We start from the raw sequence: 26,781 nt of genomic DNA on the forward strand, positions 1-26,781 counted from the left end.
TTACGTGGTGCTGTCGAGAGCAAATTGTTTCTATTGCGTGACGAACGAATGAATCCTCGCTCAATGGTTTTCCCGTCGGGGGGTGGAGTCTGTTGATGTTGTTACAAACAGCCTACGAAGAAGCATTTTTTTCTTTTATCTGAAGGGAGTGGTCTCATCGGGCTGTAAAACTGTGCAGTTGAAAAATTATAAGTTTTTGCATACTGAGCGAGGCTAGAAGAACGGCAATCATGCACCAGAGAAAACGTGAATTTTAAACTCGGTGATTTGATTTGCAGAAAAGTGCGTAGCATATTGGTAATAGATACATTATAAGAAGATTAAACATGTTAGTTGCACTACATTTGGCCCACTCACATTCCGAACGCACTTAAAGCTCATATACCTAGGCTAAGCGTACGGTTAAACAATAATTGCAACAAGACACCCTGGTCGTATAGCTATTCTTTCCGATCATCATTATTTCTAAAGCTTAGTGTTTTTAGGGAATGCCAATAAACCACGAAAGTCAAGGCCCGGGTCGCATTTATCGAAAACGAAAAAAAAATAACAGAAGAAAAAAACGATTGGGAGATGTCCTTGATTCGGAGAATTCCAAGCTTCTGGTAATTACTACCTATGATACTATCTTATGATAACCCAGAAAGTACAGCGCAAACTGAACTGTTTTCAATGCTGCTTCTTCTCCGGAACCTCATCCCTTACCATGTTTCTTTTCCTTATAGTTAACGGGACTAAAGCGCGAAGCACATGTACGACGAAACCGTCCGATCCGACGTCCGATCAGGCAATACGACGGTCTGAGGCGAGGGTTTTAACGCTCTCCGGTGCTACGAAAACCCTCGTCCCCCAAGGTCATTCCGGCAGTCCGCACGTCGGATCAGACGGTTTTGTCGTATATGTGTTTCGCGCTTTATGCGGGTCACGGCACAGGAACATGTTCTCTAATGCTTGGGAAATACCATGCCCGCGTTTAATTTTCTTGAACATACTCCCCGATAAACATCTGTTTTTAGTTTGACGTAAACATTTACACCAAACAACAACGAATACGCTTCTAAAAAAAAGCCAAAATCGTTGTTGTCGCTACGCTAATTCTTGAAGAAATGCCTTAGTATTTGGCGCAAGGGTACCGACCGACTCAGCAAAGAATGAGAATTCCAACTTCGCAAAGGTCCGCATACCGTGGTCTTCGGAGAACCTTGCTGTTACCCTGGGCGTCGGCAGTTTCGGATGCAGTCACAACAGCTTCCTTCCCTCATCTCCGCCTACGGTCCGCACACTGTTGTATTTGAAAGGACAATCTTTCTCCCCGGGTGTCGGCGTTTTCCCGCAAGCGGAGTCGTCACTGTCTGTGCCTTGGGTCATTAATTCGCGTACGTTGTGCCACCTCCACGGCCGCTCGAACCCCTCCTCTCCAACTCCCACGGTGCGCCACGGGAAGCGTGCCAGAAGACTCGTTCCTTCTTGTAAGAACGAAATTGGACGTAACCACCGAACGAACGGAGCAAACGAGCACGGCGGGCACCATGCAACGCGCCGCGGCTTCACAAAACCAGTCCAGTTCACACCACTCCAAATCAGTTCACACCAGTCCAGTCCAGTCCAAACCAATCCACACAAAACTACGATCATCCAAATGAAAGACGGCTGCATGCCCCAGGGCAATAAATGCTAACGCACTTAAAATAGACCACAAAAACACCCGCCATTTCTGGGGACGAAAATGAAAGACGTTTACAATCCCCTGTAACGCCGAATTAGAGCCCAACTCTCGAGGAGGATGACGGGAAGGAACGCAGAGGAGGGTATGCCCCTCCTTCTTTTCTGTACACTCCTCTCCTGCTCCTCTCCCATTTAGAGGGAAATTTTTGCTAAATATTTTGTTAAAGTTAGCGGGAAAATTTCCCCGCTAAATCTAGTGGGAACTTTTTTCCCTAAACTTAGCGGGAAATTTTTTCCGCTGACTTTAACGAGAAATGTTTCCGCTAAAATTAGCCGGAATGTTTTCCTCTAAATTTAGATGAAAATTTTAGAGCGCAGCTCTTAGGCGCCCGTTCCTGGCTTGAGCGGCGTCGGCGTCTCCGTCGGCGGCGCCGTAGCCATCGGCGTAATTCGCGTGGTGCATTATGGGAAACGTCCCATAATGCACCGCGTTGACGCTCGCGTTGAATTATGGGACGCTTCCCACAATGCACCGCGAGGGAGGGAGGAGGGGGAGGAGGAGGAAGGAGGATGGGAGGAGCAAAGGGGAGGATGTAGGATGGGGAGCAGGTGGAGGGAGGAAGAGAGAGGATAAGGAAGAGGGAGGGGGAGGAGCGCAGGAGGAGGCAGGAGGAGGAGGGAGGAAAAGGAGGGAGCGGGAGAGAGGAGGGAGAGAGGAGGAAAAGGGGGAGGAGGCCAAGAGCACGGTAGGAGATGAGGAGGCGGAAGAGGGTACGGATGAGGAGGAGGGGCATAATGTCCCCTCCGTACCCTCCCCTCCTCGTCCTCAAGAGCTGCTCTCCAATTCGGCATTACAGGGAGTTGTAAACGTCTTTCATTTTTTCCGCTCCATATAGCAGGGAAATTTTTTTGCTAAAAGTAGCGGGGAATTTTTCCTGCTATATTAAGGGGGAACATTTTTCCTCTAAATTTCGCGGGGTAAATTTTTTCGATAAATTTAGCAGGGAAATTTACCCGTGATGCAACGTGCGGTGACGTGACGGACCCTCATGACGTCAGACGTGGTTTACGTCACGTGTGACGTCATTATTTTGGAAACATCCCGTAATGCAACGCGCGGTTACACCGACGCCGACGCCGCTTAAGCCGTAAACAGACGCCTAAGAGCTGCGCTCTAATAAATCCCGTAAACACGGAACCCTTAGTCAACTTTCTGAGGCAGGGGAAGCCGCGATCGGGATGGCCGACGATGGTGATTCCTCGAATGTTGGCAAAACAATCTGGAAATTTGTGGTTCCGCTGATTACGTTGCGAGGTGGTAAACTTTAAGTGACCAGTGTTGCCACGTTCATTACAACGACAGACAGCAATGTATATAAAAACCCACATTCGACCAAAAGAAAAAGCCCCAACACGTTTCGGGCCTCGTTTCAGAGCCGAATCTTCTAAGCTGTCGTGATCTGCTCAAACAGCAGACACGCGAGCTGTCTCCCTTTCCTTTCTAGACAACACAGGCCCGCGTCTCAAGGTTGAAAGAACTTGTCGCGCTGAAACAATTGTTGTCGTGTCTGTTTGTTCGCCCTGCCCATTACTGCGCACTCGGACAGCCGACGTGCAAAGACGTACGCATACAGAAAACGGACGTGTTTGAGCACAGATTCTGGGTGGGGGGCTCTGCTCACATTTCTCGTCCGCTGCGTGCCGTAAAAACTACAAGCTGCATTACACATAAAAAAACATAAGCCACCCGAAGGCGAGCGAACACGAGTGGCGTCGAAGAAAATGCCCCATCGGCAGACGCTTCTCCTTACCTAACAGGAAAATGAACTACACAAGATAAACCACTAATTTAACACGTCATTTCAAGCAAAGCGCGTTACGCGCTCCAGCAATCTTTTAATCTTTTCTTACCTGGAAGCCGCCAGTTGGATGGCCATCTGCGCGTAGCCGTCCGGACTCATGTTGCACGACTGGATGAACTTTTTTCCATAGTTAGGAAATTGATAGATGAGCCTCTCAGTGTCGCCGGTATATCTGTAGTGTTGAGTAACATCATTATAAATTATAGCATCCTAAATCCGTAACCGCATTTCAATTGTCCTATCGTTTTCTCTTTCCAAGAAACCCTTTCTGCAAACTGATGCTGATATACAATTTGGCTCTCGTGTATTACAACATAAAGAAGGTCGAATAAGACCCAAGGGACGTAGGAAGTTTAAATACATATTCACATAAAGCAAATTTTCTTCTCTTTGGACCTCACCATATAACTACAAACTTCTTTCGGACTGCCTTATGCTCGTGACAAGTTTGGCTGGAAAAAATGATTTTCCTCAAAATGTTGCGACCGAAAAATCAAAGTTCTACAGGTAGAACTTCCGTCATATTGTTCGGAGTTATGCTACAGAATGTTTAACCTTTCTTAAAGTGTAAAACAAACCGAAAGATCGGCGCCCGCATATATAAAACTCAAACTTTCACGAAATGTGCACTCGGCTGGTGGATTTAACCTTGCCAAAAGTTAAGACATATCTTTTTTAGAAGTTAAAATAGCTAATTTTCCAAAGTGAACCAAAGACGTGTTCTTAGACAACTAAATTAGAGTTGAATATGACTTATGGCGCCACTTCCCGATAGCCACAGGTAGCAGAAAACAAAGTGCGTCATCTGCTCACTGCGCCTATCAAGAGAAGGCGCCACAAGCTATATTAATTTGCCTGTGAAATCACTAAATCAATTTATTTATTTTTGCAAAAAAATAACTATGCCTTGAAGCTTCATAAGGTAAAATCCACTTCATAAATACTGATTTGGTGAAACGAATTCTTCATGTGCAGGCGCCGATTTTTTTTTGTTTTGTTTCACAGCGTAAAAAAAACGGCGCCACACTATATGTCCGTTGGAAGATGTGCAGGATTATACTTACGAAAGTTCGTGTTAATGCCCCAATGTTTTGTTGATATGGGCGATAGCAATAACTAACTCTCTAACTGCCAAAAAGAAATCAAAATGTTGAAAGGGCAATTGTGCCTATAGTAGCGTGACAATCCCAGCGTGTGTTCCTGCATGGTCTGTGGCAGGTCAAAAACAGCACCATTCATGAATAGCATGCATTCAGCATCCTGACCTTCGGTTGACCTTACAGCTTCTCTACTGACCTTGCTTGGGACGATTTCGCCTTCTCTATATCTTCTAAGGTATCGGTTCCAAGAACAAATTCCAGGCTTTGTGGAGCAGCTTCCCCGTTGTCTTCAAATGCTTCAAAGCTTCCCAATTTCTTCCTGCAGTATCCACAACTTTTTTAACAAAAAACGCGTAGCAAATATGCAGATCTGGGCACTGCCATAGTGATCACTGCATACGTGTTTATTTTAAAGAATGTATAAAAAGTAGTGAGCGCTGAACCTGTTCAGCTTTTTTTTTGGAAGAAGAGGCTTGGTTCGTTTATTATATTCTATTATATATTTCTTGATTCAAATGCCTTAAGCAAGCTTTACGTTTTCACAAATTCGTTAAGAGGAGAGCAATTCCGTAAGTAAAAAGAGCTATATGATCTTTAAACATCCTCTGATAGTTTCATTTCTCGCAAGGCTAAAAACAAAACATGAAATGCCGCCAGCAACAATCGCCTTGACTTCCCCTTCCTGCCTTTGTTTTCTCACTAAAAACATAACAGTCCATAGTCATGCTTCCTAGATTTCATAAAAATGTTGGCCGACCAGCTATAGGCAACAACATGAATGTCAAGCCCTTTAAGCGGGCAATAGTACCAGATTGTTTGTTCAAAGGGTAAATATAAGGTCGAGCGGCGGTCGAAGAGACTATAAACAGTTAGTTACGTTACTATGCAGCCAGAGAATAGACATTACTCTGCTAATGTGCATTGCACATTGAGCGCAGGACACCAAAAACTCCCCTAGCGGTGTGGACGGCCAAGGTCTGAGAACGCATGCGCCTCACGCTGTCGTGCGCGCGAGTTAAAGTAACCCCTAGCGCACCGAGACACCGGGTTCACGATTACAGCTAAGACGTCTGTCTTGGTTGGTACTCAGGTACTCTGGTCTTCTCTTTTTATTCAGAGTGGCAAAGAGCACCAATTATTCGCCATTTAAAAGGTGTCGTGCTGTGTACATAGCATTGGAATTATATAGACCAGTGTCTCCTTTTTTTCTCATCGGCGTTACCATGTTAGTTTATGTTAACGACACGGCACACTAGAGGGGTTGCGCATTTTGCACGGCTCAGTTTTTCATGCGAAAGCAATAACTGTCTCATGGAGCGAATACGGCGTTGTCTGTAACCACCTGTAGCAGACAAACGGCACCTACAAGCGGAATTCACATTTCCTGCGACGCGTCATATCAGACGGTTCGTCACGAAAACCGGCCGGGCGCTCAAGGTCAAGGCGGACGCGCCTCAGAAATAAAACAAAAAGAAAAGTACAGCAAAGCAGATGCATCGTCACGGAAGCCATGGAGCCGGCGTGTGCGCCGTGCCTGCGCAGTGGGGGAGTGTGGTGTCACCGCCGGCGTCGTGTGAAGAAGGAAGACGTGACGAGCTGCTTGTAGGAATGCTTTCGCATTCCTACACGTAAGTATTCTAAGTGTTTCTGCCGAATGTTTTTTTAAAACCTTCGCGCATATCATGGTGTAAGAACGTCAGAAATGCATACTCATGACACTCCAAACACAACACCGATGCCAAGAGTGTTGTAGAAAGCAAAAATATTGTTTTATGCGCAGCCCCTCTTTTCACAAGAACCTGCGTTTGAGATTATTAGTTCCCTTTTTTTTCTGCTGGGTGCTCGGATTTTGTACACTGTTCTATAGCGCGAAACCCTCCCCAAGCGGCGGCGGAATGCGGTGCCGAAGAACAAAAGGGCATCGTTGCGTCGTAGCGGTGGGATGCAGACAACGCACTGACACACTGAATTTGCCTATACAGCAGAGACGGCTGTCTACTCAGTTTCGGGCGGTGTCCATGATGACAGATGGTGGCAGCAACCCTAAACAATTCAAAGTAGAAAACCTCGACGCCGCGCGTGTTCAGCCGCTCGAGCTGTGCAAAAGCAGTCGGGGCTAAGGCCACGTTTTCGGTCTTGTGATTACACTATAAGGCGGAGGTGACAGCTTCTAAAGAGAATAGACTACTTCCATAAAGCCCTGCATGCAACACGGCGCGCGTTGCACTCTGGGAACTAGTTGGCCAGGGAGGAGGGTGGCATGGCTTCGGTTTCGATCGACACGTCGACAAGAGATTGTTTTCTGGTTCCGAGAGCGTCATTTGTGGTCTCTAAACTAACCTAAATGGTCATACCTCGAAGCTTTAGCGCAATCCCGAGACGTATAGCTTGTCTTAACGCATGGACGCACCGTGCGCCGGACGGGCATTGGGGTTCATGCCCGTCCGGCGCACGGTGCGACATTCTTCACACAAGTGCTCGAACGAATTCAAAAGCGCATTTGACGGTTGCTAATGGCCATAATATTTGTTATGTGTTTGCTTTCTTACTGCCTGAGTATGCCGAGATAATTTCAGACCAACCGTTCCCGGCACAGATCTCGGGCGTCTGTAAAAACTCGTCCAAAAAGGCTTAGAGAGGAGTAGGGGACGCTTTTTAGGACTTCCGTCGTAGCTAGTCGATCTCAGCGTTTGCGAAAAGTTAATCTTCTATCAGCATAAAATTTAAGTGGGAGATATATGATGACACGAGGAAGAGATCATAGTAACTTTTGTGCAGTAGTGAGGTCGAATTTATTGCGCTTCCTTAAAAGTTCATGCGTAAACGCTGGCCTCAACTTTGATACCCTGTGAGGATGCGGCTTGCTTTTCGCCCAATGAAGTAACAAGAAGCGGACATTTGGCAAACAAAATGCGTGTAAGGCTCCAGACGAACAGATTTCAGTTGTAGTTCACTGGTACTAGACGGGATTACTGACATTGAGCTCAAAGATACACTCGTGGGGTGAGGTGACTAAGCCACGACTTACTACGTTCGCATACGCACGCACAATATCCGGTGTTTCGGGAACCAAGGAAAGTGCCCCGGTCTTCGTTTCGCATCGCTCGAGAGTGAGTGTATTGTACGTTCGTGAAAAGTCAGATAATCGAAAACGCAAGCAGCGCGTTCGGTCGCGGCGTGATAGCATGAGATGAAGCTGCTCAGTCGAAACCGAAACTGAGTGGCCAACTAGTTCCCAGAGTGCACTGCGTGGTATTTCGCCGCGGTGGGGCGCGTCGGTTTTGGAAGAAGTCCATTCTAAGCAGTCTAAAAATTGTGAGCAATTCCACTCTGTCAAGATGATTGGCCAGTGAAGCTGTAGAGCACTACCACAAATGTTTTATCATGAGATACACAAAAGTACTTCACTAAATGTTTATATACTGTATATATACACCATTTTGAAACTATAGTGATGATTGCTTTTTGATCACTACGATATACACTAATGGGTTCCATTACAAATTTGGTGAGATTTTTTCATAAATTTAAATATATATATATATATATATATATATATATATATATATATATATATATATATTTAATACATTGTTTTCCTTATATAGAAGCTCCGGCTTTTATATATTTAAAGCAGTTACGTCACCCGACTCGAGCGGGAGGAGGCCCATTGTTCTCTGATGTATTTACCTTATCGCACGTTTCGACGTTGTTCCCTATCAAAATGCATATCGAGGTGACGGGGCGCATATGAATTGTCATAAAATGGACCCTTGTGCATGCAATTTTGCTTTTTCAGACGGTTCCCGAAAGTGCATGGAACCCTAGTCGTGTAATGCTCCGCTGTAATTGAGGCAGTATCATTGGTTTCATCATTTTGCTGGTTTTGATATGTTTCAGTTGCGGCCACCGGTCACGCGATAAGTGTAGCCCTTGAGCCCATTATATGTTCGTTACTTTTATTTCTTTTCATAAAAAATCAAAGCACAGTCGAAAGATAGAAACAAGCCTACGAAACAAAAATGCAATGTCACGGCGCCTGACTTGCGTTTGGTTGGTTTAGCCGGTCCCAATGTGCACATCGAAAGACGACGGGCGCTAGGACGTAGCGTTTCGACGCCCTTATTAACGTCGTCGGTTTACGATTCAACCAACGTTACTAGAACCATCAATAGGGAAACTCACCGTTGAAACCTAGGCCGCTGGCGTCCACCGAGACCCAGCTTCATACGACAACAGCGGCACTCTTCATTATTAGTCGTTACTGCGGTCACGTTGAGTTTTTAGAAAGCACGTTTTTGCATAAAAACAAACGGAAAAGTCTTTTGTAGTAACTTTCATTTGAATTTAGTACAAAATGAGGGGCGCGTGATGCTTTCTAAAATCTCTAGTTTGCAAGGTTTTGCAGCACAATTATTATTGTTTTCATACAAACGTGCCTCAGTGGCGATTTCAGGTAGCGCGTCCCGACCTAGACGCATCTTAACTTCGGTAGTAATTCGCGGTGCGTCCGCTTGGAAAACTGGGTAGTACCCCTGAATTTCTTTTCACCGTATCTTTTTCGGCGCCAAAATGGCCGATTAAAGCCAAAATAGAAGTCACGTGCAGTTCCTCGAGTGGCCGCTGCGAGAAAACTAGCGGCGTTGTGATCGCCATTATCTCGGTTCGCGAGAATGGATCGGTGCCACTTTTTTAGAGCAGTCTCTTTGGCTGTTTCCCATCTGAGTGGTTCTAGTAACGTTAGATTCAACTAAGAAAACAGGCCTTTCCAGCGCTCAACACCTGCGCGAAAACGCTAAGTCACTGAGCTGTCCAAGCATGCCCAGCGTCTGATATACTGCACAACGAAGCAACAGCGAATGTTCAGAATGCTTTCCACAGCTCAGCGGACGGCGGCGCAGAGGAGGCGATTGTTTGGGAAGGTCTATTTTCGGTTTCACCTTTAGGCCAAGTTCAGCCCATTCTACTGAAAAAAAATGGGGCCAGTAATGCAAGTTCAAACCACACCGTCCCCGCCGCCGTAAATCTCGTGTACGCGTACCGTGGTAAAAAAAACAAATCAAGCGCAGTTAGCGCTCCGCCACATTGCGGTCTCAGTATATGCTCCTTTAAACAAACGCCAGATTACACCCGCCATTGCTGGCCTTCTCTTGTCTCACCGAGATACTGCGACACCGGGCGCCGCCATAACAAACCTTTAGTTTTCGTTTCCTGTTGTTTTGATAACATTGCTTCATCATTACAGAGCAGGACAGGTTATTGCCATTTCAGATTCGACCGTATTCTTGTACCCAGCATTGGCATTTGTGGAAGCTCTCAAATTCCGCATCAGTGGCTTGGCATCTCGGTAAGACAAGAGATGGTCAGCGATGGCGGCTGTAATCTGGCACGTGTTCAAAGGGTCTCTATTCACACGTCCTCCTTGTTTGCCCATCCTTTCTTGCTTCGGACACTAGGCTAAGCGGCGCCACCAAAGTAATAGCTTATGTTTGAACAATGCAAGCGTCACTTCCAGGCATACCATATGTTTCTTGCAGACATGTACAAATTACTCAAAAAAGGTAGTCAAGTTAAGCTACTGAGTATCGAAGCCGAAAGTAATTGGAGTAGAGTAGAAATTACGCATTTGTAATAGTAATTGAGTAAACTACTATCTACTGGAGAAAATAGCGAGTTACTTTGAAGTTACTTTCGAAATTACTTTTTATATATTTTTGTGGTAGTTAAATGAACAGCAGTTTTGATCCGTGATAAACCCTGCCAACCTGAAATAAACGCAGTCATTTTAGGGCTTACGTTTTCACGAAAATAGTTCATTCGCTCGCAGAAGCAATTGACTTTCAAAGTTCTTGAGAGGAAAATTTTTCACTTTTCCTCCCAAAGACGTCCCCAGCCAAGCTAAAAAGGCGTTCCACCGACGCGCTGGACGGAATGGCCGCGTTGAATTTGACAAGCAGCCTGTGCAGGGTCGGTTAAGCGAGTGTCTGCATCTTAGGTGTCCATGACGAAACATGTGAGGTTTGCCTCGGGTATTGGGTCTTTTATAACAAACTCTCCTCCCTTTTTTTTTTTTTTGGCAAGTTGGGATTGTTATGACTGGCCGCTCTTTATTCCTTCGACGTTCTGAGAGTACGCTGAAAGAGTGCACCTGACCGTCAGGGATTCAAGTCTGGCGCCACGACGATGAGATCATCCGGACGACTGCGTGTCTCGTTGCAATGTTAGTGTTACGCTACTAAAAAAAAAAAAAAAAGTTGTTTTGGTTTAACAGAAGATGAACCGAAGTATGCTTCGCGGCTGACGTCGGGTCCAACAAAAGGATCTCCCAAGGTCAACTCACAGTCCTCGCCGGCGACTATGGTATCCTGACGCGCTTGACACGCCCGACAAGTAAATCGTTTTCAGCAAAGAGGAGGTCTCCCTGGCATGGAAGGTCGGAAGAACGCGAAGGATTACGAGAACAAGCATGGTCGCTCGTATACAGTTGCAGCTGGAAGCGGGAACGTGCTCCCATGAACGGATTATCCGTGTCTGGGTTTGTGCGCGGGGGAGTCCGGCTTTGCAGAGGCGTATGCAGTGACGACGAGGCGACCATGAGAACAGGCGCCCAGCTGCGAGGTCATTCCAGTGAGGCCTCCCATGGAACCCCCAAACCGCTTGAGGCAGAACTCACTAAAAGCAGACAACATTAAAACAACAACAACAACCCTCGGAGTGTGCGCGTCTTTCATGGTTGCAGCTGGAGGCGCGGCACCTGCGTGCATTACCGGATCAATACCCGTCCAGGGCTTGTTAAGCATCTCTTTCTGCGTTCCTGCGCGCCGATGTTATGTTTTGGCTGCTCGTCGTCACCTTGGCCCAACGACGCCTGTGATGCAGTTTCTACGGCTGCTGAGTATAAGTGCGTGGGAACGGAATGTCAGGGGGCCCCTTGTTCGGTAATACCAGCTCATCCGCTGGCGTCTTATTTATTTCTGCGCTCAAACTTTCGCGATGAGCAAAATTAGCACTAGATTTCAAAAGTAGTTAGTAATTTGAGTAGAAGTTACCTGAAAACAATAGTTAAATTAAACTACTAATTACCCAAATCAAGTTGTAATTGAAAGTGACCAAGTTACTCGGAAAAGTAATTAAACTACAGAAGTTTGAGTAGAGTAGTTGAAATACCTCCAAGTCTGGTTTCTTGCTTCAGCCGCTAGATTCCGCGAAACCAAACAGCGTTGCAGGTATAGTAACATAGCAGAATATGGTAACATTTGTTTCCAGAAATTACGACACGCTTGGTAAGAGTGCGTAGTTACTCCATCGACGGAAAACTCGAATTAATTATACAATATTTTATTAAAAGGATGGCTTTAGATTAGGCGCGATTTGTTACGACGAAAGGTCTTCCATGAATGTTAAAAAAACACTCAATTTCCGCTTAATTCAAACTTACGCGTAATCGTAGCAGTGATTCGTGACTCCAGTCATGACGGTGCCGTCGAAGGCTGTGTGATCGTACAGAAGTGCCGACCCTCCGTCTTCCCCGACGATCACCTGGATCGAGCAATGAAAAAAACTATTGCTGAGCTTTCTTTCACGGAGCAAGGTGTTCCTACGCGACGTGAGTTGCATTGACTACAGAGACTTTCCTAAATTTATTCTGGCCAGTTCGATAAAAGTCATCTAATACCCTGGTTACACGAGGGCTCTTAACTGTGATTAAGCCAGCGACACTTAAATCAAACGCGATCAGTCGGAGTTACACGACGGAGCCAACTGTCATTAAGCCGCTAACGACAGTTGGGTTCGACTGAGCTGGCGTACCTCAGTTAACTGATGAGATGGCAGCGTTTGCCGTATTGCCGCCAATGGCCAGAGCCAGCGAAGCACTTGCTGTTGCGAAAGATTCCAAAAAGTAGCTAGAAAACTTCGTAAAAAAAAAAACATTTATTTTAGAAAGCGGTGTGATTCGGGGCCAGAGCTGCCGCTCAAACGACCACGGTACGTCTCGGAAGCCCACGTTCGCCGAGCGCAACCATTGTGGTGTCGGTGCTGATAAGACTTTCCTTATGTCTCTCTTGCTTAAATTAGTGTGAAAACTTCTCATTCACGTTTCGTTACTCTAAACACAGGAACATAATTGTTTTTATTCGTTTTAAACGATTGTAAGGAATAAAGTGTGTGCAAATAATTCATTTGCGTCACTTTTTAAAGTAATATAAAAATATATGTACTAATTCTTTAATATCTGTGCCCACAAACAACTTTTCAGTCTCCACAGTTGTGCACAAAATACTAAAATACAAATACCGCAAAAACTAAAATATTCAATACAAATACCACAAAAAAAAATCTCATTCTAGGCGAAAGACATCCGTTCACGAACAAGCAAGGTAAATTCCCGAAGACAGACCAGAAAATCCAGGTGATGTTCCTTATTCAAGGCCCATTGAATCCCTGAAAAAGGGGATACAGGGGACAAGCGAGATAGATAAAACGTTGATACATTCCGGCTGGCTCTTGATGGAACATGGAAGTCACTGGATCGTAGTAAATCCCTTGACCAGACGTGACCATGAACAAGTTTATGAAGAAAAACAAAATCTGTAGACTGCCTCCTCACGGCAGGTTTATATAATGCAAACCGGGGAAGTAACGTTTCATAATGATAAAAAGACCTCCTTATATTATAGTGGTCATACACAATTCTTATCAGCCGCTTTTGTACTTTTTTGATTTCAGTTGCCTGACCAAGAGATAATGAATTTCAGATTACCGAGCCAAATTCTAACGTGATCTAACTAGTGGCTTAAACAAATGCAACAAACAAGAGAGTGATGAGAACCGCCGACACAACCGAGAAATAATGCCTAACACTCTTAACGCAGCATTAACAGTTATAGACACATGTTCTTTGAAAAAAACTGATCTGTCACTACGGACACCAAGATCCCTTACAAGATACCCGGGGTATCAAGGCGCTTTCAAGGTTGTAAGAAAAAGAAATGAATTCACGCTTTTTGGATAGTACAATATATTTAGTTTTCTCAGGATTTAACGACAAGTGGTTTTTGAACCAGCAATTTCAAACATGTCCTATGTCAGCTTGGAGACGAGTGCAATCTAATACTGACCTCACACTTAAAAATCGTTTGACATCATCGGCAAAGAGAAGAATTTTCGCGTCACCAACACAGGAAACAATATCATTTATAAACAAAATAAACAAAAGCGGTCCCAGGATGGACCCCTGGCGCACCCCGGATTTAGAAACAAACTCGTCGTAGTAGCATTGTTCAAGACGAACAGTGTTTCGACGACCTTTTATATAACTAGAAAACCATGCGCATAGATGGGGGCTAAAACCATGCAGAACGAGTTTCTGTAGAAGTAAATTATGACTAACACGGACGAACGCTTTCGACATGTCAAAATAAATTGCATCCACCTGTCCCCTACTGGACACAATTGGCGCTGAGAAGTTTAAAAATGAGCATAAGTTAGATTCTACCGATCTCCCCCTTGAAAATCCGTGTTGAGCTTCAGTTATCATCGGGCTCAGATAAAAGTAAAGACGCTTATGGACTACTTTTTCAAATACTTTTGCAAATCCACATAGCAGTGACACCGTCCGGTATTTGTTAACCAATGTAGAATCACTGGATTTAAAAATAGGCACAACTGCAGAGAATTTCCAAAGTTCGGGGAAATAACCCTGTGCAAGCGACAAGTTGAAAATATGCATTAAAACTGGAGCAAATATAGAACAACACCCTTTTATAACAAAACTGGGTATGCCATCAATGCCGGTTGATAGTTTGGGTTTCAGTTCCTTTTGTAGCTTCTAAAATCTCTTCAATGCAAACAGTAAATGTTGACAAATAAGGTAATTTGACATCCGTTTTGGTTATGTTTCGGTTTCAACTGGGATCAACAGTTGGGGTTGTTAGGCCTATGTAGCGTGTAACGCCGGACAAATTAATCGAGCTCAATGAGATTTGGAAGATGCCAACGATTGTTGGCTTAATGATCGTTGAGAGTGCTCGTGCAACAGGGGTATAAGTGTGTATAATATGTATACGCTAATGGCGGCCTTTAGGTGGCTGGTGAAAGAAAAATTTGAAGACAGGCACCGTGCGGAGCTTCAGCATTCTAGACGTTAATAGACCAATCTTACTAAGCGTTCCACGCATGCGGGACGCCACCATAACTGTAGTTATCTTGTTCACAGGAGGCAGGCGATAGTGCATGAGACAGACCGTGCCTTCTCGAACTCTTCACGCGCTATTGGCGCGGCCTGTGTTATGTCGACATTTTGTTTTCGACGATTTCTTCGCATTTTGCCTGTGACCGTGTGCTGTCGGCATCGGGTACTACCATAGCCTCCTCTGTACTCACTCAGTATAGTGGAAGCTATGGTAGTAGCTTCCACTGTACTGAGTAAGTATAGTGGAGTCACTAAAGTCACTGGATCACTGGATCACTGGATCCTGGGAAAGTAGCGCCAAGCTCCCAGTGTGGTCCCCGTTTTGGTCCGTGAAATGAGCAATTTTTTCTTGACCTCTCCTTTCTTGGTGAGCCTATCTAAATTCGCTGATGACGAGTAGCTTTATGAATACGTTTCGTGTATACCGAAATTATGCTAACCACACACCGGCGAAAGAAGAGTATATCTTCGTACCACCCCCACATGCTGTGTCTGTGCTTGGAGGTACTGAAAAAGAAGTTTACTGTTTTAAGATACGCAAGAAAAAACAATCTAAATCTAAGAGATCCGTGAAGATGGGCATGATTCATAAGTTGATTGCATACACAGTGCCAAAGATGCGTTTATTGACGAGCAACGCCTCCAGTACGATGATGCTCCAAGGTGATCTTGGCACGACTGGTTTAGAACGACCCTCTGGAAGCTTCGAACATTTGAATGGACCGAAATGGCGATTTCCATGGCAACGTAGAAAGATTAGCCAATCGCCTTGCCATGTTTTGGTCGTCTGTCTGTTAGTATATCTTTGTTTCCGGCTAGCAAGCATGGAAGGCAATGGCGCTACATTCCCGCAATCTAGTGACTTTAGGTAAAACAAAGGATGACAACCGCCTAAACAGTAGGACAATGAAGCACCCTAGTTTTACTCATCTAATTGCCTAGTATAGCGCAGTTTTTTCTTGACATCATCTAAACTAAAACGAATCGAAAAATACCTGTACAGCGATGAACACCGTAACATTACGACATGATCAATATGTGCTACATTTTCCTCGCCATTGGCATACAGGAATTGAGATTGATATATCAGCCACTAGATCGCACGCTTTGCTGCACAATTAAGTTGGGTGACGAGGTGGTGCTACTTGAGGACTCGTACAAATACTTGGGTGTCATCCTTGCCAATATGTCGGAATACCTTCGAGATCATTACGCTCATCTTCACCAGTCAGCAGGGCGAGGGGCAAACGTCCTCCGAAAAAGAAGTCTCTGGAGCTGCAATAGGTTCCTACTTACACGGGAAGTGTGGAAGGCAGTAATGGTTCCAGGCTTGACTTTCGCGAATGCTGTAGTGTGCGTCCCTGGTGAATTACGAGAATTTCTGGAGCGACGACAACGAGCAGTGGGACGACAGGCTCTTGCCTGCCACGGAAATGTGGCTAACGAAGCCGTCCAGGGAGACCTAGGATGGTCTAGCTTCGAAGCCAGGGAAGCCACCAGCAAGATAAGTTATGATACACGACTCCGCCACATGGATCGAAACCGATGGGCCAAAAAACTTTTTGTACACACTCACATGACTGGGACAAGAACAAGGTGGCAGAAGCGCCTTTATTAACTCCAAAAAAAGTATGGCTTCTTTGCAGAACCCTTAGAGGTAGTGACGTGCGTGATGTTGGAGTCGAAAGTGAGAAGCAGAGTACGTGAGAGGGAGGTCTTCCAGTGGTTTGAAGCCGCTCAAGCGAAGCCAACGCTGCTGGTGTACAGTAAAAACAAGCAACTGATAGCGGCTGAAACCTTGCTCTATGACAACAGCTTAGGCAGCCGCCTTCTCTTCGAGGCGCGAGCGGGCGCTCTACGAACTCTGGTATACCGGGAGCGGTTTGACCCCAAGGTGGTTTCCACGATGTGCCGCGCGTGCAGAGAAGAACCTGAGACAGTTGAACACCTAGTGCTCTACTGTGAGTGCCTGCTGCCAACCCCACTGGTAGATCGCCTTCTTCACTCAGAGGCGATGCTAGCATAGGCACTGGGCTTTAAAACGACGACTGACTCAGACAACCCATACACGGGCGAAGCAGACGACCCTCCATAAGACAGGCATGACATTTCTACCATGCAGAGCGTGCGGAGGACGAAAGCGCGTCTGGAACACTGGTGGAAGAAAATTTAGAACAGATAGCTTATAGTTTTTTTGTTTTTTTTTGGCTAGGGCGCGAAGACTCTTCGAGCTCACCCGGTATAAAGGGAAAAGCCGCATCATCATCATCATCATCATCATCAGTCTATTACAAATATGAATATAAAACTAGAAGCAATAAGACGGTGTAGCGTGCCTTCTTGGATAAAGAGAGCTGGACAAAAGAAGAAGAAGCGCGATCACGACTCCACGGAGTTCGGGTTACGCGCTTCTACCGCGAGATTAGTTATAGAAGCAGTAGTCGATTATTTTTTATCTTACCGTTCGGTCACTCAGTTATGGTGTATTCCCGCGGGATTTTTCTTCGGAGAAACCCGTATACGTCATAGAGCTGCAAGAAGGAAACCGACACGAGACGGAGGAGGCCGTGTAGAAACTGCAAGCGAGAGTTCGCACGACGGAGTCGCGTGTAGTTCAATCGCCGGAGTCTTTTTCTTGTTGCAAACCTGCTGGCGACTTTTGGGGACTCATCGAACAAGAGGCAGGGAAAAAATAATGAAAGAAACACTTCAAAGATGTTCATAATAATCTTTCCTCAAAAGCAGGGGGACAAAGAAGGGGGCCCGATCGCTCCGCAGAACGAGAGATATTCTGTCAGCAGGTCACAGATTCTCCTCGGCTGCCAGCGATCGCGGGGAATTAGTGAACATCCGTGGCGCGAAGCACGTGATTTCAAACCTCGATGACGTTCAATCTTCTTCTGGAAGAGAAACTGCGTCGTGCGAATACTCCATTATTTTTCTCTATAAATGGGTAACACGGACGTGATTTCACTGGTCAACCGAAGAAACATTCGCAAGATTCTTTACCATAGCTCTCGGAGGCACTGCTGCAACGATAGTGACAGCCTTCACACTTCGAACAACACAATGTTGGCAGCATGCCTCCAAGTATGGTTCGCAGAGGCCGAATTACAGTTTATCACAGCTCGGATCACCAGTCAAGCCGCAAACTTTAATCACGTCGTAGCCTCTCTTTCTCCTGAGGTGGCAATGGAGATTCGACACTAGATTCTCTCACCGCCGGAAGAACAGCCGTACGACAAACCTCACTCAGAGCTGGTGAAAGTGACGTCCACGTCAGAACAAACACGACTCCAGCAAACCATATCATATCAAGAGGTCAAGGACCGAAGGCATTCCCATCTTCTTCGGTGACTACAGCAGCTCGTGGGAGACGGGTTGCCCGCATTTGACATATCCTTGCTTCGGGAGCTCTTTCTGCAACGACTACCAGCAAACGTGCAGTGCATATGGTGCTCGTGTCTACCCTATGACGAGCCTCGACGACCCAGTTCAGCTGGCAGACAAAATCGTGAAAGTTGCAGTTCCCGCCATACCGTCAATTGTACCGATTTCTGAACAAACAGAGGCAAGGCAAAAATCACAAGACGCAGTGAACGAGTACCCGATGTCCTGCGCAATTACGGAGCTTCGGCAGCAAGTATCTGAACTCACCAGTACAGGTATCAGCCCCTATTTTTTTAAGTTCCATCACCTCACCGAAACCGCTCACCATCAGGCTACGGCACTCTCTACATCCCCAAGGATGGACAGAGCACCATGGCAACGAAGGCTTCTGTTTGTGCTGCTGAAACTTTGGTGATAACGCCCGTCACTGGAAGCAACCTTGTTCGTCATGGGGAGCGAACTTGCCCACCAGTAGAGGCAACCCGTGGTGCCTACCCACCGACGCAGTCGCCGGTGTTTCGTCATCGGTCGTAATACGGGACTATTTTTCCTCATCGACATGGGGGCTGACGTTAATGTCCTACCAATTTCATTCGACTCTTATAGTAGAACAAAGTCGAATTTTATTTCACGAATACTAATAAATCATCAATTGCAAGCTATGAACCGTGATCCTTGACTCTCGACAGCGAACTGCGAAGAGCATTTCGATGGATATTTCCACTGGCACATGTTTTATATCCCATCTACTGAGCTGACTTTCTTCGAGGCTTCAACCTCCTCGGAGATATGAGGCTTCGACCTCCTCGACTCCGCCACTAACATAACTGTGAGCGCAATTATCTGCCAACACCAACCTCCTTAAGGGATACACGTACCTAAAATCACCAAACAACGTGAGCACACCTGCTAAGAACAAAGCAGAAAAGCTTGTCGTCACTAAAGCGCCACCACTGTATGCTCGTCTTAAGCGCTTGCCTACAGCGCAGCTTAAAATTACTAAAGACGAATTCGCGCATATGTTAGCGGAGTTATTCAACCCTCAAGCAGCAACTGGGCATCTCTACTACATATGATACCCAAAAAAAAAAAACCGGCGACTGGCTACCATGTGGAGATTACCGCGCGTTTAACAATGCAACTATGCCTGGCAGGTACCCACTGCAAAGTGCGGATAATTTTACTGGCTCACTGCATGAATCCACTATCTTTTCGAATGTGGACTTAGTAAAGGCGTATAAGCAGATTCCAGTGGCACCACAAAACATTCCAAAAAGAACTATCGCGGCACCATTTGGTCTTTTCCGTTTGGTTTAGAAAATGCTGCACAAAAGTTCCAGCGTTTCAATGACACCATCGTCCGCGGCCTCCCCTTTTTTTTTCGCGTACCTTGAGGACATTTTAGTTTTCGGCGCAAGTGAACAAGAGCGTGAACAAGACCTTCGCAAGCTTTTTTATTACCTGGTCAACAACGGCATCATCTTGAAAATAAACAAGTGTGCTTTCGTCGTCCGCGAATTAGACTTTTTCGGCCATTATGCTCATTATCAAAGAATGCTACCCTTGCCTCTAGAAACTTTGGTAATTTCTCGGATTACTTAACTTTTACCGGCGATTTATTCCCAAGTGCGCCCAAACCCGTCGTCCACTGACTGCTTTATGCAAGGCAGCACGAGACTCCACACCCTTGGTCTGGACAGGCCCCACGTCTCATGCTTTCAGAGAAATCAAAGACCTTACTTTGGTCACAATCCTTATACACCCTTGCCATAATGCTCCAGTAAACATCATGATTGATGCATCAAGTGAGGGCACAAGAGCTGTTTTCAACAGTATGTGAATTACAGCTCGCAATCCTTGTCATCTTTTTCGAGAAAGTTGTTACCTTGCTAGAGGAAAGAGGAAATACAGTGAGTTTCCGAAAAACAAGAACCGGGTTTTTCGGCTCCGGTATCGCAGAAAGCTCAAACTCCGTTGGCGGTTGGCATATAACGCGAATCGGGCAAAAAACTGTTAGCGATTTCCCTCGCCACAAAACATTCTCGTCATTTCATAAAAGGTCACCAGTTCTAAGTAAATACTGACCGCAAACCTTTTATACATTTGTTTGAACATTCGCAAAAAATAATCACTCTCCTTGCTGAATTCGTCATCTGGCTTTCACGATACAGCAGGACAAAAGAAGAAGCGAGTGACCCAAGCTCCGCGGACCTGTGTTCGCGCTCCTTATTTTGTCTTGCTCTATTTATTCCTGGAGGCACGCTACATCAAAGGTATTTCCCTAAGTTCACAACGATCTTAAAGTCTCAGCAGGACAGTAGGGCACGGTTATAAGTAAGTTCCTTGTTTTCCGCGTTTTTTTTTGTTTTTTTTCGTATTCGAGGGCGTTTTTTTTTTTTTCTTTTTGTAATCATTATTTTTTTGGTGTTTAATTTAAGTGCATGGCAAGTGACAGGAGTGGACCTGGAATCATAGAAAACAACTGCAGATCTCTACATTTGTGCCACCAAATCACCCCCCCCCCCCCCCCCCCCCGGTGTCCTGTTGTATTCCGGTTCATTAAACTTACGCCCGTGACCCAAATACTTGAAGAACGTCATCTTGATGCCGAGAACAGAAGTCATTGGGCGTGGTTCCCAAAGAAACCAGCAACCTCAAGGACAGTTAATAAGGGTTGTGTACAGGTTCGCAAAAATAGGTCGTAGGTAATAAAAAAAAAAAAAAAAAAAACTTTTATCTGCAGCATTCTCTGCTGCATTATTTTCGGGAAGTTGTCGTATTTACTGTGTAGCAAATTTATAAAAGTATGTACGCACCTTAACTGGAAAATTATTTTTTATAGACAACGTTAAGGTTTTTATACCTTTCCCTAAGTGTCAAGCGTTAAATAATTAACCGATAATTCACGATACGCTTCTAAACACTATATGTTATGCGCTGCACATTTGAGACATTTAAAGTGTTTCGTTCTCTGCTTGGAATGTGACTACAGCAATGGCTCTTCCGTTCTGCCAAGGGCTAAGCAATAAAATAACTATCCAGGGAATAGAGAACCGTAAAGGGCGGTTGAAGCAAACAGTTTTCTTGAGTAACGACTGTCGTCCAAAGATAGGCTCATGTCCGTACTATCGTGGACACCTCTGGCTAAAATATCGGCAGGAGCTTTGGCGTCGGCTGCTTCGCACGTAGCATACGGCCAAGTGGGGGTGTGGTCGCCTACTGGAGGGGCATGGTCGCCGCCCTGCCCATGCACGGCGCACTCCCAGTCCCGCGCATGCGCGGCGCAGGAAATAGCGAACGGCCATCGGTTGCGTGCTATTACCAGTTGTGTCAACTTTAGTGCTTGGTGCCGATGAATTTTACCAAGCATTGCTGCGCACAACCGGCATTTATTCTAGAAGGTGTGTGTACAGATAACAACTCGTCGTGTTGCTTACCTGAACTGGCTTGTCCCACCATCGATTGGCTGCATGTTCGGCGTTCGGGCCACCCCTGCATACCTGCCGGGGCCAGGCCACTTCGTAGGGCTCCGCGTCTGCCACCCCGCCGTCTAAGCACACCACGAGGGCAGCCCGGTTGATCGCTTCCAGAGACTTCGCGTTCTGAGCGTCTGCGCCCAAATGACCGGAAGAATGAACGTGTCAATCTGTGTTGGACGTTTTGGGTTCCGCTTTGCGATTTGTCGGGTCTATCCCGTTTTGAAATGAGAAGTCTACCATGTTATTCTGCACCGTCAGGTGTTTCAATCGTAAGGAGCGCTGCACTCTCATCGCGTTGGGTTGTTTTTCAGTGTATAGAGAGCAGGGCGGCGTCACAGCAAACAGCTTTTAAAGGTGCCCTGCAACGATTTCCGCTTGGAATGTGTATCACTATACTGGAGCTTGCTGGCATCAGTGGTAACCAAGTACACTGGCACGCAACAACACAGATTACTTCTTTCTCGCGCTATAATTTTAAGGAGAAATCAAATATTTACTAGGGAAATACAGGACACTCCCTCAGAACACATCGAAAAGGTCGATAACCAATATCTGCAGAAACACGCGTGACGGGGGCAGCGGTGCCGTCTTGGATTCCGCGACCACGACAACCGCACCGCGTTCCGAGGCGTCGCCTTCACCTACTCTGGTGGCGAAAGAGGAATGGTAAGGGAGAGAGGTGTTGCCAAATAAACCACTCCACCGGGGGTGCTTTATGGCGCGGCAGTCGCTCTATCTAACGCCATTGAGGAGAGTGTCGTGTATCCCCGTACTAAAGTATTTGGAGAAAAAGCGACTGTTTACTTTCAATCTCTCCTGCGCAAAACTTAATGACGCAGCTGGAGGGTCGCAGTACCACCCAGCGCCGATATTTGAATGCGCCTCAAAAATGAAACCCGAGCGTTTTTTGAGCACTGTGAGCACCAGGCTTTGTGAGTATAGGGGAGGCTATGGTGTTGCCCAGCGTGTTCCAATCTTAAAGGCGAAGCTTAAACGTCCTTCAAGTTTTTCCCCCGATTTTTTTGCTGCGAAAACCATTCCAGAGAGAAAAAACAATATCGTATCTTTGATACGCCATAAATGTAAAGGAAAAACTCCAATATATTTATCGAAACTATAAAAACTTTTGCATCGCCTCTTTAAGTTCAAGGTGACCCTACGCTACCATCTTAATAAATAAATACTGTATGCTTTTTTTTCACAAATCTTTTTTTTTTCAAAAATACCCTAAAAGCAGCATCAATGTGGTTTTCTAGAGTAGGTCATCCGGGCAGGTGGGAATTAGAAAGGCGAATAATCGTCACGATAAGTGAGATAAGTTATTAAAATTGTTAACTAACTTCTTTTATTCGGTAATGGGTCATGTTGCGATTACCGTGTTAGTGGCAAGGACCATTAGGGGCGGGATTCATTTAAAGATTTTAAGAAAATACACAGGATTTTGAGGTATATATCGATCTGTTTTTGCGTTTTTTCGCCAAAACCAAGACAAAAGGAATGTACCGCGAATTTCCCTGCAATTGCTCTTCTACGTGAAATGTTCATGATTTAGCGCTAGCAACCTCCACGCATTTCTTCTTGGCTGTGCGTCCATATCTCTCCACTCCACTCCACACCATTGACTCATTGACCCATTCACTTGCCCCGTCGGGTCGTCCCGTGTCCACAGAGGATGACAAATGACAGGCTGCGGCTGGTCACGTGTCAGTTTTCCCGCTAAACTTGGAGGTAAAACTGAATTTGCGCGTAAGTCACGTGACATCATTTTAACCGCTAAATTTAGCGGAAAAATTAAGCAGTTGCTAAAGTCCATCGTTTAAATTGATTTTGTTCCGATAGTGACTGAGTTTAAAACCGCCTGGGCGACATAACCCGTCCAATCATAAATTAATAAGTTGATACACAAAAAATGTTGCTATTATTAAGACGAAAGCCTTATAAGTCTCATCGATCAGTCAACTTTCAAAGTTCTTTAGCGAAAACACGTCAGCGACACGAAAGATACCGAAACCTTTACGTGACCACCGAGGCGATTCGGAGGCGATGCAATTAAAAAGGATGACAAAGCGAATTAAGAGGAATGAAAGTGAATTAAGAGGAATAGAATCAATGACCATTACAGGAATTAAAGTGAATTAGAAGGAATTAAAAAGAAGTAAGAGTAATCAAAGCTAATTAAGAAGGACGACAAAGCTAATTAAGATTAATTAAAGTGAATTAAGAGGAATTACTGCGAATTCAAAGAAATTAAAGTGAATTAAGTAGATGATTAAGCGAATAAAGTGAATGACTAAGCAAATTAAGATGATTACTCAGCACATTGAGAGGGATGACTCAGCACATTGAGAGGGGTGTATGTCTTTAATGCATCGGCACTTGGGCTTTCGCCTTCAAGTTGTTTTGGGGTAACATAAGAAACACCGTGAATTTTTGTTGTGTTCTTGCTTGTGTAGCTGGGTTGTGTTTGCAACATATGCAAAAATTATCATCGCCACCAAATGGTCTGTACTTCATTTTGTCTTTGTTGATGAACATACAGTCTGATTTGGAACGTTGACTGGACTGGTCCTCTCCTTTTTCTCTGCCGTGTCCCTGACGACACCACATTTTTTGGCGACGAGGATGAGATGAATAACTTCCATCTAATTTTTCCCTGACCTCACAGGTAACATATAAATACCCTGTTAGTGTGGCCTTCATGCACCGTCTTAGAAGCATTTTTAAATAATAAACTTTGTTTTTGGTATCTATACGCACAGAAAACTTAAGCTCGCATCGATCATTTTGACAAACGCGATGAGCACGAAATGTGTCGTGCGCGCGTATTATGCGTGCGGTATGATTTCTAACGGTCGGTTTCAGGGTGCTTTGGGTGGCTTCGGATGCGTTGCACAGAATGTACAATCATGCGCTCTTCCGAGGTTATCAGCCCGATCGAGACAATTGAAATTTATCCCGAAGGGTGTGTGGGAGAGTGAGCTTAAGTGAGACGGTTCCAAGTGTTCTGCTGCTTCCGAGGGTGAGTCTAGTGCCTTACGTTGTTGGCAGCGTCGGCGGTAACACCCTACAAGTAACGGCCTTACAGGTAACGCGTTATTTTTATTCAGTTATGTGCTAACGTATTCGTCCCTTCTTCAAAACATATAGCGCACTTACGTTACATATTTTGAAAAGTGGGAAACCTAATTACGCTATTCCTTACATATTCTTCCCAAACTTAAACAATTAAAGTTCAAATTTTCCTGTTTTTATATTCACAAAGTCATAAAATCTTGCGCCTATCTCACATACATTCTAGCCTTTGCAAAAAGAAAAATTTTTCCTAGGAAGCACTTCCGCGTTCTGCATGGGTATGATGTTTCCTGAAATGTAGCGCTCATGAAATCTGTAACGCCGAAAAAAATCTTTTTTAATTCGTAAAAAGTAACGCAAAAGTGCCGTGCGTTGGCTTTATTCGTAACGGTATAGAAAACGACATTTGTTTTGAAATAGCGCAAATCCATAAAGCGTTCCTTTTATTTGCAAGCAACGAGTAACGTATTTCGTTACTTTAAATAATGGGAAGAATCGTCTTTTCTGTCCTCGAGTTTTGTGCTCTTCCCATCATTTATAATATCCTTACCAGCACGCTCTCCGTTTCGAGTATTTTGTTACACTTTCCAGTAATGGCTGTGGCGGTATTACCGACAAATTTGGTGCTCTTGACGCGCTGTCAAGCGCAGATAGGCGGAGTAGGATTAATTCTTCCTGAAAAGTATTTGATTCTACTTAAAACTCACTCTGGCCAAGACTGGCGTACACCTTCGCCCAGACGTCCCTATGTTCCGCCGTCAGAATGCCCACGCCAACGTCCTTCTCGGGTGACATCTCCACGACTCGAATGAGCTGGGTGAGGATCCTGCTTTCGTCGTGGGGCACTCCTTGGGCATCGTACACGTTGAAGGTGAACATCTGCGTGGCACAAAACTCGCACTCAGCTTCCAGACTCAAAGGACAAGGTGAAATTACCCGTTTGCAATGATTTGTACGGACTTAAGAAATTGAAAATCGTTTTATCGACCCGCATATATAAATTATGCATCTCAGAAGGCCGAACATGGATGTGACTGCAAAGCTGACGAATAGTGATGGCCTGCAAAGGTTTCAGAACATCGCTTTCATTGAATAAACAATATTTCTTTTTCCCCTGAAGTCAAAATACACTCTGAGAAAAAGATGGTTTCTAGGGACTAACGGCATCATTTGGTTCTCTGAACTCCCAGACCATCTGGTTTGAGTTAGAGTCTACTTCGAGCAAGGTTCTGTGTGCAAAAGCTGTGAACTAGCTGCACTCGACAGAGAATAACCGAGAGGTGAGCATGCAGAAGCAGAGCCATTAGTCCTCCCACGAAAGCATGCATCCGTATGTTTCAGTCCCCGAAGGCAAACTGAACGCTTGCCAGAAAAACTGCCAATATTCAGGCTGTCTTGAAGATCGGCGCGACTCAGCCAAGCACACCTGTAAATGTTACCCCAATTCGGACAAAACTGTCGAGTTTTTGTATGTAACAACGATCGTTCAGACATTACGTGGTACATCAACCTTCGCGCGGTGTGTGAATACCAGTTAACTTTTGTGTTAACTCACATTCACCCAACTTTCTGGTCAATAATCATGTGTTGATATTTCGCAAGTCCCATTGATGTATTCTGCCCTCGCGCAAAGATGAGTATTTATTTAAACGTAATATCTATGATTACTAACACTTATGGTTTCCTAACAAAACAACTTTAGGAGTCGTTAGAAGAGGCGCGTCGAGCACAAGAGCGTCGCAGTCACGGTAAATTGTCACCTCTATCGCTAAAATTGAGTTACTGAAAACAACTGGAGACTCGTATCTGCGTTTGAGAAGTTCTTTTACTTTACTTAACGTTAAAATCAGAAGTTTGCGAAAGCACTGGGATGAGTTCAGATTAGCTGTAGATTGCGTACTTCCGATCGCGGATGTGTTTGTTCGCACAAAAATTAATATTCACAATGACGAGGTGGACACGTTTTCGCTACCTAGATTTAACAGCTTTTTTTTATACTGAGGACAAAAAGCGCGAAGGCG

General features: G+C 45.1%; 1 protein-coding gene across 1 annotated transcript; it reads right to left on the minus strand.

The window, feature by feature from the left end:
- Nucleotides 1-3,572: 3,572 nt before the first annotated feature.
- LOC115313301 (carnitine O-acetyltransferase) lies at nucleotides 3,573-25,639 on the minus strand. The gene is made up of 5 exons (XM_029972254.4): nucleotides 25,468-25,639; nucleotides 21,647-21,819; nucleotides 12,066-12,166; nucleotides 4,824-4,946; nucleotides 3,573-3,699 (listed from the first exon to the last, which is right to left on the minus strand). Exons 1-5 carry the CDS (start codon nucleotides 25,637-25,639, stop codon nucleotides 3,573-3,575), a joined length of 696 nt encoding a protein of 231 aa, XP_029828114.4.
- Nucleotides 25,640-26,781: the final 1,142 nt, after the last annotated feature.

The sequence above is a fragment of the Ixodes scapularis genome, unplaced genomic scaffold (genome assembly GCF_016920785.2).
Source record: "Ixodes scapularis isolate PalLabHiFi unplaced genomic scaffold, ASM1692078v2 PGA_scaffold4__175_contigs__length_147842914, whole genome shotgun sequence".
NCBI lineage: Eukaryota > Metazoa > Arthropoda > Arachnida > Ixodida > Ixodidae > Ixodes > Ixodes scapularis.

Bases quoted from the DNA above. Each gene is read 5' to 3' on its own strand.
- LOC115313301 (XM_029972254.4), bottom strand. From the start codon at position 25,639: ATGTTCACCTTCAACGTGTACGATGCCCAAGGAGTGCCCCACGACGAA. The intron at 12,167-21,646 runs GTAAGCAACACG...TGCTCGATCCAG, and splicing joins GGTGGGACAAGCCAGTTCAG to GTGATCGTCGGGGAAGACGG. The intron at 4,947-12,065 runs GTAAGTTTGAAT...TGGATACTGCAG, and splicing joins AATCACTGCTACGATTACGC to GAAGAAATTGGGAAGCTTTG.